The sequence below is a fragment of the Pseudorasbora parva genome, chromosome 8 (assembly GCF_024679245.1).
Source record: "Pseudorasbora parva isolate DD20220531a chromosome 8, ASM2467924v1, whole genome shotgun sequence".
Lineage (NCBI taxonomy): Eukaryota > Metazoa > Chordata > Actinopteri > Cypriniformes > Gobionidae > Pseudorasbora > Pseudorasbora parva.
In genome coordinates, this window is record NC_090179.1 from 16,788,777 (window position 1) to 16,801,413 (window position 12,637).

Sequence of the window (12,637 nt, forward strand, 5' to 3'; positions counted from 1 at the left end):
ACGACAACTTCCAGTACAGTTAGCCTTATCTTAACACATTGTAAACTATAATTAGCCTAAGTATATTAATTCATTCCCATATATTGGTTGGGCAGATCAATCTGACTACATCAAAATTAATTCATTTCACGCCACTAACAATATCTTCATTAGTGATTAATTAAAAAGCCAACACCTGATTAGGTGTTCAATGTCCATTACTTGCATTACACGACTATTAAATATCAGACACTACCGAAAAGAGAGAAGGGAATGGCTATCCAAACTCTGTTACGGTCTATACAGCAGAAATGAGCAGCTTAGGGAATGCAGAGAAAAGACATGAACAGATGGTAAATATGCTGTTTCAAATATTACATAAAGCATATAAGCCTCTGTGAGTTTTACTGGAATAATAATCCTTATGTAATGTTTTAAAAGGCAGAATGGACTAAGCAAGAGGATTTAATACATCTGAACACAGAGATATCAGAAGATGCAACTAATAACAACAGTTAAGAAGTTAATATCCATTCTCTTCAGCATAATGTGCAGACTATTGTGTGTAGTGTAATTGCTTGATGCACTTGGGCTGATTTGATGAAACATCTCATCATTAATCTTTTTTTTTTTTTTGCAAAGAAAAAAAAAAAGATCAGTATGTCATTCTCCAACCCTATGTTTCTCATTTCGGGGTCCATATGTGCAATCTTTGCACCACGCCTTGCGCATCCACTGGTGCTTTTCACAGCAGGTGTCACCCCACATTCTGAGACTGCTGCGACTGTGGCACCTGCTGTGGAAAGCACTAGTTGGCACCTAAACACACTGCTTCAACACTTGAGGTATAATTATGACCTAGACCTAACATATATTATGACAAATCAAACCAAACAAGTACAAATAACAATGCAAGTACCCAGAGTACAGCAACAGTATATTCTTATTCAAAATTAAGCTAATTTTGCGTTGCCATGATGCCAGTAAGATAGCAATATAATATCCCAAAATATACTCCTGATGTATATTAAACATATTTTATAATAACAATTGCTGTATCCACAAAAAATAAATAAAATAAAATAAAATAAAATAAAATAAAATAAAATAAAATAAAATAAAATAAAATAAAATAAAATAAAAATAAAAACACAAACTCTCAAATAATTATAGGTTAGGTATATAAAGTTAAATTATGCTTTTAGCAGAGGAATACAGAGGAATTGATGAAGCTAAAAAAAAAAATCTCATCTTTGAAGTTAAAGCTTTCTATTGGAGTGGATCATAAAAGTAACTCACCATCCACTTGGTTAAAGTACACTAATCCACAGAGTAAAAGGTGTGTTAGAGGACTCATTCTGTCATAGTCCACATCCACTCCACACCTCAGTTCTCAAACACTGGACAAGTTTCTCCTCTTTTAGTATTTGCAGTACGTATGAACTCTCAGTAGCCGCTCGGATCCAGCTGAAATGTCAGTTGAGTGTTCGCTGGGCTCATGGTGTTTATCTGGATGAGGAAAGAGATCCACGCGCACCAGTGACTGTCTGTCAGCCCGTGCGTTATACCATGCCTTTTACCAGCCTCAGTGCTTTTGACTTCTGCCTTATCGCGACTAAAAACCAGCAAACCGAGCCAGAATTAGCGGCGAGCACGCGATCTGTCCAAAACGCGCGAGTGGAAATGTGGCGCGCTCCGGCTCCTCCAGGGGCTTCTGAAGCACCTTGCAGATCGCTTCCACGGATCCTCCCGCTGTTTAAAGTGTGAAGATGTCCTCTCGTTTCATTACACTGTATATTCCGCGTCCAGACAGGCGTTCCAAAGTTCCGTGGAGCGCCTTTAAATCCAGCGTAAATCGGTCGGGGTGGCGCTGGCCCCGTGCAATCGCTCTGCGAGTCTACAGCAGAGTGAATGTGATCAGTCTTGGGAAGGGCGAGAGCTCCGCTGCGCTACTACAGCTCCATAACTGACACCCCTGTGCGCACAGCTCGCGGGCCGAGCCAAGACTGACGCTCATGCTGGAGGAGGAAACAGCGAGGGGGAGGAGAGCGGGAGGAGTGGTGGTGGTAGTAGAGGAGGAGGAGGATGCTGTGGGCAGAGGTGGCTGGGGAGCGCTCAAAGCTTCGCTCCGATCTTGGCTCACAGCTTTCCGCGGTGTTATCCACAAACTTGACCCAAAGCGCCACACGATCGGCACCACACCAATGCATCAGTTCACTTACCGAGTGATACTTATCGTTGAGTAAGATAGTGGGACCTTATATATAAGATTTGGTGGTCCCACTAGTGTGTGTGTGTATATATATATATATATATATATATATATATATATATATATATATATATATATATATATATATATATATATATATATATATATATATATATATATATATATACACACACACACACGCGTTTAAATATGTGATCACAAAATCTGAAATTTATCTTTTAATTATTTATTACTTTTAATATAAGTTTGTGTTACTTTGGATAGATAGATAGATAGACAGACAGACAGACAGACAGACAGACAGACAGACAGACAGACAGACAGACAGACAGACAGACAGACAGACAGACAGACAGACAGACAGACAGACAGACAGACAGACAGACAGATAGATAGATAGATAGATAGATAGATAGATAGATAGATAGATAGATAGATAGATAGATAGATAGATAGATAGATAGATAGATAGATAGATAGATAGATAGATAGATAGATAGATAGATAATTGTCCAGTGTCAGCTCTAAGACTGTATAATTGGTTTCATTAAAATTTGATAAGCCGTCCTGCATTAGGCGGATAATACTGGGGAGGTCAAACACACAAATCTCATTTCCTGAGAGGGAATTAACTTATATACTAACATTAAAATAATTTTAAAGGGAAATGTGTATGGTGGTGCTTTGCATTATCAAATATAAATTTATTTTAAACACACACACACACACACACACACACACACACACACACACACACACACACACACACACACACACACACACTTTTAATTTTTTTAATAACCTTCTCTTGATTATGAAAATAATTCCTAACCAAAATGACCTAAATAGCATATTTAGGCAATGTTGGTTAGGAATTCTTTTTATGAATGTATTTATTTCATTTGAGAGCGAGTGTCAGGTAGGGTGAGTAAATGCTATGAAATGCACCGCAGCTCAGCGGCACAGGGTCACGGCTTGTGTCTCCATCAGAACGTGGACGCACTGAATGCCGCCTGGCTGCTTGAAATCCACCTACTTAATGGAGACGAATCTTTAGCGCCCCCTAATGGCAGTAAAACACAAGGCCGAATCAAACAAAGACCTCTGAGCTTTCATAGTTTCAAATACAATATGCCAGAGTAAGCATGTTAACCGTATCAAGATATATTTCATCAAACCAAATCCAAACGAGGCAATCAATACATCCCAAGGCAATACACATCAATGGGTTTAAATATATCAGTATGGGTTTTTCATATGACAATTTCTTAAATGTTTACATTTAACATGTTTGACTATATCATCACCATATGCTGCTTGTCATTAACCTTCCATACTGCAAAGATATGAAGTTAAATACATATGGTTATATATTTAGTAATTCCATAGTTTCTAGTAAATAATATGTTTTAAAAAATAAACAATTTTCAAGATTTTTTTTTTTTCCATATATTACATAAAGCAGCGATCACAAGAAATACAATCATAATTTTGACATTAAATACTCATTGCCTTGTATTTAGTTTTTTCATACAGATGAGAGAAACTTCACACGGTACAAAAATACCACTTTTTTTGGCGGGCAAAACTGCACTGTGCACATTATCTCCGATTTATAGACCTAGTTAAAAAGTGTGTCGTTTAATTGAATTGAACCATATCTGGAATAAAAGGCGCTTTGAATTCAGCGTGAAACCTTGAATCAATAGCAGTCAAACCTGAGGCACTGGAGCCGATAAAAAAGGCAGACCTGTAAAATCATCAAACAAGGCCTGACTCCTCAGAAGAGCGATTGGACTTGTGCAGGCAGCACAGGGGCCGGATTCCCTGCGCAAGCGGGATGCTGGAATCCCCCGCTTTCAAACTGATTTCTAACATCAAAGCAAAATAAAAGCCCTTCTGTGGAAATCATTCAAAAACAGACACTCAAAAACAAATATCTGTTCTTCTCTCATCCCCTTCTTTCAACTGCTCTAGCTCACACTCCGAACTCCTGCTGCATTTCACATACACATACGCCTTTGCAGTGTCATCACAGAGCTTCTTTTAAAAGAGAGCTCTCAGTAGGTACATAATGATAGCTTTGACTCGCAGAAGCATTTTCCACCTCTTCTGTTTGTTTGCGGGGCGGCATGTTGGAGCTTGCAAGGTTTTTGCTGCTGCAACCTTTAGTTTGCGGTGAGTGCTGTCAATGAGCCAGATCCAGCGATCTTCTTGATAGTTTAATCCATGCGTATGAACCTCACGATGAATGTGAATTCAATGCAGGTAGCTGCTTTAGAATGGTACGCTATTGAATCGCTTTTATGATGTGAGGTCATTTGTATGTATAGCGAATGAAAAGGCACAGAGTTCCTGTTGGAGTGATGACCAAGAAACAGATAGCTTATATGTTTGATTTAGTTGTTGTTAGTGCTTCTTACAGAGACTATTACTATGTGAACAAATTTGTAGAGCAAGTAAGCAGCCACTATATTTTATTTAGAGTATTTTTTATATGCATACTTTTTTAACAAGAATGCATTAAATTGAAAGTTTGACATTTACATTGTTAACGGATATAGCATATGTAATGGAAGCAAGCTAATAAGAGCTGGTTGAGTAAACCTCCCTAGCCTAGCCTCTTTAGCGCCCTTGTTAGCACACCTGCCTCACACACTGGTTCGAATTCCCCTCAGAGCGGGTCAAGTCGGACCAGTTCCATTTGGTGCCGTGACCCGGATGGGAGTGAGGTTAAGCGGGTGGGTGAAACAGAGGAAAGCTAGTAAGAGCTGGGTAAGTAAACCTCACTACCCTTGCCTCAAGAGGTGCACTAGCCACTGACTTTAGAGACCGGGGTCTATAGTGCCCTTGTTAGCACAACTGCCTCACACACTGGTTCGAATTCCACTCGGAACGGGTAAAGTAGAAACAGTTACATTTGGTGCCATGACCCATATGCAAGTGAGGTTCAGTGGGTGAGTGAAACAGAGGAAAGCTAGTAAGAGCTGGGTGAGTAAACCTCACTAACGTTGCCTCAAGAGGTGCACTAGCCACTGACTTTAGAGACTGTAGTCTTTAGTGTCTTTGTTAGAACGTCCATCTCCCATGCCAGTTTGAACCTTGCTCGAAGCGGGTCGAGCAGGACCAGTAACATTTGGTGCCATGACCCAGGTGGGAGTGAGGTTAAGGTTGAGAGTGAAACATGGGCAAGCTAGTAAGAGCTGGGATGGTACCCCTCACTCCACTGGCTTTAAGCTAGCGGCTGATAATAAGAGACTGGTCTATAGTGTCCTGGTTAGCATGCTCGCCTCAAATGCAGAAGACGGCAGTTTGAATCCTGCTCAAAGTAGGTTGAGTAGGACTGGTTACATGTATCTTGAAAGCAGAAATAAATAAAAAAAAGCACAATAGATAGATGTGTGTGAATTGGAAAATAGTATTAAACAATATTTATGTCTGAGCCACATTCTGTTTTGTGCATGTTCAGCAGTGTTTATATAGTAAACCAATCTAAAGTATAGTAGGCCCATGTGGCATCGCTTTGAGAATGCTGTTCTACACATCCATAAACAATGCATGTCTCTGCTTTACGGCTAAATGAAAGAACTCAATTTCTCTCTCCGTATCTCAGTCTCCGTCTTGTTATATATCTCCATTCTAAATCTATCCACTGTATCCCCATATCTTGAAAGGTAGCCCTGTCCCTGTAGGGTGCTAAATATTGGCTGAAAGTGGATTTATTTTAATTAAAAAAAGAAGAGATGTTTACCCAAGCCTGAGAGACACTTCAGAAGCCGACTGTGGAGTGGGGGGTGACCGCAGGAAGCGTGAATTATTTTTTTACGTAAATGCTCTTCTCTTTCATGCACACCAATAAGCAAAATTAGAGATGCTTATATGAATGTTACAAAGATAACTGATCAACCAGATTAATGTCAAAAATAAGCTTGCACTGAATCTGCGACCACAATAAATATGTAGTATTCTCAATTCCACCACAAATACTGAGGGAAGTGCACAAAAATATGGTGAAACTCAATGTGGACCTACTCATGTCTTGTGTTTACATGGTTTATATGGTTGAAAATGTCAACATTAATTCCTACCCTTAGCCAACCAATCAAACCAAAGAGGCATAAAACAAAATGAAACATATTACGTATTCTCATTACATCGTATTTTAAAAATGCAAATTGCTTCAACAAAGGCTTTCAAAAGAGCTTAAAAGCAGCGAAATTACAGCATGCTGTCAATCACGAGAAATAACCAGAGATTAGCATTCATATGGTTGAATAAAACCTTCGCTATTACAAGGGAAAGCTTTTCATCCAAGCTCTGCGTAAGGCAAACACACACATACACACACACACGTGAACAAAACCACCTCCCACATCAAATTATTCCTCCTTTCCTCTCTTTGCAACCTTCTCTCAATCATCTCCCACGCCACAATGGCCACCAGCACTCCGCCACATGCTCCAGACCTTCATTTGTTTCCACCTAAACCAATCAAGCGCCTATCGCTGTCAACTCATTTGGCCAATTACGGCCGCTTAATCTTATCAACTCAAATCATCTATCAGGACCCTCCACTGGTTTCTGTCTGTGGACCATCTGGTGAGGGAACCCAAAGGAAGCAGAGGAACCATGCACCTAAAAAGGTCAGATCATTTCGCTCCTGATGGACTTGACTTTTGACATTGACACGCAGAGACGAGAGATGAGGAATTTATGCAGGCGAGATTTCTTGTAAAGGAACTAGTGAATGACAGAATCATGAGTCTGTTTTCAGAAAATACCAAACGTCGGTAGCACTTTATTTCGATGGTCCCCTTTAGACATTCTATAAGTAATGCTGCACCGCAAGAACCAGTGAGGCCAGTGATTATTTTAAATGAATTAAAAGGCCTCATGATCTCACCATTTATCTTGATAAAGGATCATATGGAAACAATACTGGCTACTCCAGTCAACCACGCTCTCTCTCTCATCTCTTTCTTAACTCTATCTTGCTTTCATTTCCTCTACAACAGTTCAGGACGTCTGGGATTTCCTCACAAGTCTGACCTCTCTCTGGACTACCCTTAGGTATTCAGAGAAAGCCTGACTAAAATACAACCATTTGATGTTTAAACCACAGAAAGGTTCGTTTTTTTTTTTCGTTTTTTTTCTTAAATTCTCATTCACACCGTGAATGACGATCTCCAGTAGCTTAATTCCATAGGCAGACTTTTTCAGATGGTTACACTATATGGAAACTATTTTAGATCCCAATCAAGAGCTTCTATTTTGAATGTGTTATAAATAGATTATAAATAGATAAACACTGCATATACCACCCAACTAGATTCCTGTAGCTATTTGAACCTGATGAAAGTTGTATACAAAGTGGGTTTGAATTCTGTGCTTCAACTCCCACTCAGGGGTGCGTTTCCCATACAACGATGTTGCTCACTGCTTAACTAAGTACGTTGCATCGTTGAAGAAATCAACTAGCTCATCACGACTGTTTCCCGAAACCATATTGTCGCAAATATATTGTCGCAAATCAACCACGTTGGTTAATGATGTCACACAGGTGGTAGAGTAATAACCGCTTTTAATTAATTATTCTGAGATCTAGTTCATGCTAGATTTTTTGCTATAAATTATGGACATGGCACCTGAGGACTAACTCTCTATTTTTCTCAGTTATTTTGCTTTATTTGCAGATTCAATCATAAGCTCCCGTACGTACTAGAGCACATTCGCTCATGTGCACTCTTCAAAAAAAATGCTTTAAATCTCTTGACAAACTAAAAAACATAAATGACATTTGTATGTATTTTAAATAAAATATGTAGATTGTAATAAATGTCAGCTTGCTTATTTTGCTCAAGATAAGTATTTATTAAGTCTGCATGTCATGCAAACAAGAAACTCTGCTTCTCACCACAGGTCAAGAGCTGTCAGTGCAACCGCACAAGTTTGCGATGTTGTTCGCGAATGTTCATTGGAACTATGGTTTGGGGGAAAAAACAGACTTGTTGAACTAAGCTGACAACGACGGAATTTGCGACCATATTTGCCTAACGATGCTTTTGGGAAACGCACCCCAGAGCGTTGCATGTAGAACCAGAGGGGTTATATTGGTGCCGTGACCCAGATGGGAGTGAGTTTGTGGAGGGTGAGTGTAACTGTATATGTCTGTGTATGTCTCGAGATCATTTTGCATTCAGATAAGTTATCTTTTCGGCTCACTCGAGCGTACAGCTGTGCTTACCTGCAGTCATGAATGCGGTGATGCACTAGCCTGACAAGCCAGACCCTCATCAAGATGTTTGGTCTGGAAACTCACCATAGACAGGGCTCAATCCGAGGGGCGGGATAAACGGTTGTCTTTCAAACTCCCTCTGCACACGATAGGATAGCGCTACACCAACCAGAGCAACGAAGGTGAAACAAAGCTCCTTGATAGATTAAACATTCGCCGTATCCGGTTGGCAAAACTAAGAACACATCTTCCCTTTTTAAGGATGACTTCAGTGCCATTCTTTGTCCTTTTCTCAGAGAAAAGCTTAACTCCAAGTCTTCCAGAGTCGCGGTCAAAGCTGATTCGAAAGACCGCCGTTCGCCAGTTTCTGTGTTTACCAGAAGCACGCAAACGCAACTCGACCGTCGTCATTAAGGCCCCGCCCACCGACTCTATACACGATGTGATTGGCCCAGCAAGAGTTAGGGGAATACAGCTCAGAAGGGTATTGAGAGTTGACGACACTTGCGGGCAGATTAAATTTGCTGCCGCTAGGGTGCGTCTAGATTTCAAGGCTAGTGATGCACAGCTGTCTTTTCACATTCAACTGGTGTTTAGATTGAATGCAATTTCATGGTGGTGATATTTATGATTACTCAGTTTCACCCAACAATGGTTCCACAAGACATGTTGATTCGTTTGATCAAAAGTAATTCCATTTTGTAAGGTAATATAATGGAAAATCATTTAGATCAAAGTAATTCCAAACTTCACTGGCCTAGAGGCAGACAACGACATTCTGGGATTAAATACAATAAACTTGTTAACAAGCTCCACAGCGTGTTTGTGCGCTTATGAGTTCACTGCATTTACGGCATGCAAAGGCAATATATATAGCAAAATGTGAATAGTATTTTTATTTTTCAACTGAATATTCAACTATTCCTGCACACACATCCCCACTTGTCTTGCCGCAAGAGGCACCCCTCATGCAGGAGGGGTTACACATTGAAGCACATTCTAAAATGAAGCATGGTCATCAGGTTTTACACAAATGCTCTCTATTGTTGGGCAGTAACGTATTACTTAGTAACGTGTTACTGTAGTTTATTTTTAATTTTTTAGTAACAGAATAATTTAAAGCTTTATAATTTCTAAAATAGTGAATATAGTGTAGTTCCAAGCCCAGGTCACTATATGTTACAGCTTTGTTTCATTGCTGCAGACAGAATGCAGTGTTTTATCATTTCGATAGATTGTTTAAAAAAAAAGAAAAAAAAAAGAGAAATATTATTATTATTATTATTATAATTTTTATTTTTATTTTTATTTTTTCAAAGCACACGCAAAGTCATCTACGTAATTATTTGTCTGGTAAGGATCTGTGAGGCGGGTTTTACCAACTAAAACAAACCCAGCATGTAGAGAAAAAAAATAAGCATTCTGTTTCTGGAAATACAACCATTGATTTGAGTTTATTTCTGTCAAAAGCAAGAACATTATTGTAAGGCTAGATATAATACAATGTCTTATTATTAAAGTAGTTATGAGTGATTTGCACAACACTGGTGGTCACTAATGGCTTTTTATTAGTGGTCTCAGATTTTAGGACCCCACTGTACATGTTTGTTCTCCTGCATTCAAATGAATCATTAATCATAGATCATAAAGTATAGGGAAGCCACTACTTTTGAAAAAAAAAAAAAAAAGTTGCACACATCCAAATCTTTTTTTTTTTCATACTTAATTTGAATAAATCTGAAATTTGGTACCAGTTATCATCGCTGTTTTTCTTGATTACAACAAACCACAAATGCCCTCTCATCATTTTGTTTCCATCTACACAAAACCGATCCATGCGATCAAACACAGCACTTGAGTATGTCACTATTTTTACTAGCTAGCAGTACAACAATGCAGAACAATGAAGACATGAGCCCTAGACTGAAATTACGACCTCTCAGAGTCCATCATCCTGATTAGCACATGCTTTCATCACAGCAGATAACTGTGACACGACTCTAGTGTTTGCACATGCAAATCAAGAGCTGCAAGGACGATTTTGTCATTAGCAATAATTAGCATGGAGGTGGCTGCCAATCAATACAGCACTACCAGGTGCGAGATTGTTGTTTTGCGTTATGGATGTTACACGGTTCTCTGTGCATCTAGCTTCCGAAATGAACAGAAATGCAGTTCTTTTTTCTGACACTGATGTTTTCAAAGACTATCGCTCTTTCTGACTGCACACTGTATAGTAGATGTAGGTACGACATTTAAAACTTGCTTCATGACCAATAAAAAAAGTGTGTACTACTGTATGTAGCATGAATTCGTGGAGTATGAATAAAATTCAGATGTACTAATGCCGCCATGTTATAACTGTCATGTGACATATAGCACCAGTTGCGTCGCTTCACTGCCATTCACATACTAGTTGGCTTACTTATTTTCCCCCCATCTATGATATAGTACGGAAGTAGGTGTGTTCGGTTGGAGGTGGTAATTTTGCTTTTGAAAATTATTAAGTAGATAAACTAGAGTCGGGATGCTCTTTAAAATGTAGTTTTAAAAAAAAAAAAAACAGAAATGGCTAACTACATGGAAGTTAATAAATAAGGCCGACATCTCTTAAATATATGAACTATGAGAAGAGCACAATCATGTACAATTAGAGATTAGAGGGGTTTGAATATCAATTACAGTAGTTAAAATGTTATTTTAAATTCAAATTTCCACCTGAGTCCAAAATTCCACCCAAAACAGCACCACAAACTCTATCCCGATAGAAAACCCTCAGCTAAAACATGATAGAATATAAAGAGCAGTAAACCAGATACGATACGATCTCTTCAAATGTGCTCTAATCAAAGGAACACGACTCCCACCTATAGGCGTTGGGTTACACACACCCCTCTTCTTTTCAGTTTGCGGTATGGATTGCAAAACAATTCCCCCGTCTCTCCTAATTCATTTTACCTTAACAAAGCACAAACATTTATCAAAACTACTGGAATTGAAAGACGCAGAGGGACAGGCTGCGACTGAGATAAAAAACAGTGGCGAGGGTAATTTGGGACTTTAATTCGTCCCAGTGAGTGAGGGCTCAGATATTTAATTGTGTGGTGGGTCAGGGGGGTACAGAGAATCCCATCAGTCACAGTCAGGTGTGAAAGCCGAACAGGGAACAGTTTAGTGGACATCCTTCACGCTGCCGCCGTATCCTCTTCTTTGCCTCCTAGCCCCGGATTTTGATGATTAGGGGGTGGCGGGTGGGCACAAGAAGGAAGGGGGGTGTGAGTTTGATTAATGTAGGTGTCAGAGGTGGGGTACCACCTCCTCAGCCTCCTCAGCATGGGTAATGACACAAGGGGCTGGCAGAGAGAGGCTACCTGAAGCTCAGGGTCCCCAGGCTAGGCATGATTCTTCCCTCTGATCTCCCACTGTCAGCAGTACTGTCAGCCCGGCCCGATCAGCACCTTATTAATGGTTCCAACCTGTCAGCAATTGGATATTAAGCTGCGCATTGCAATACATGCACTTACTCACGGAGACACACACTTATAAATACGCAGATTTCCATGAAGACAACAAAGAAATAGTTGTGCATGCTCGCAAAAACATAGTCCGCAGCACAACAGACTTGAAAAAGAGAGCGCACTCACAAACACACTCACAAACCCTGTTTCTTATGCACAAACACAGCGCACACACGCGCCAAAACTAAAATTAGATTCCCACTGGGGTGGAAACAAAGATGACAACGAATTTGGCAACTGAATAATTTCCTCTCTGTTATATGAACTGCTGAATGAATAAATGGCGAGGGAAAGATTGAAGAGCTTATATAGTCACACCTGAAGCACACACAGGAACACAGTTATTTATTCGAGACAGATGTTTACAAAGACTATGTTATTTTGCTTTTCCTGCTTTGAAAATGGAGCTTTTCAAGCCACAAGGAACGGAATTTGAATTCATTATATTACAGTCAGGATACCCTTTTAAAAATAGTTCACTTCACGACAAGCAAACAAAAGAAGCTAACTAAGCTAATACACGAGGAAATATTTTTTTATATATTAACAAGGAGATTATACACTGGTTAAGAAAAGTCCATAAATGGGGCCAATGTACTGTGGTAATCTGAATATAAGTAATATTTTTCACTGGTGTTTCATATTTTGAATTACACATTGCATCTTGGTGTG

The 12,637-nt window shown here is 39.5% G+C and overlaps 1 protein-coding gene across 4 annotated transcripts in view; it reads right to left on the bottom strand.

Moving 5' to 3' along the window:
• robo2 (roundabout, axon guidance receptor, homolog 2 (Drosophila)) overlaps window positions 1–12,637 on the bottom strand; it is a 606,500-nt gene that overhangs the window by 230,989 nt on the left and 362,874 nt on the right. For 2 of the 4 annotated variants that reach the window (XM_067450219.1, XM_067450217.1), the window contains exon 1: window positions 1,279–1,995. The exons of the other annotated variants lie outside the window; for them this stretch is intronic. In XM_067450219.1, the coding sequence (XP_067306320.1) occupies window positions 1,279–1,336 (58 nt within the window). In that variant the 5' untranslated portion in view covers window positions 1,337–1,995. Of the gene's footprint in view, window positions 1–1,278; window positions 1,996–12,637 lie in introns of those variants that run through there. 4 annotated transcript variants of the gene reach the window in all.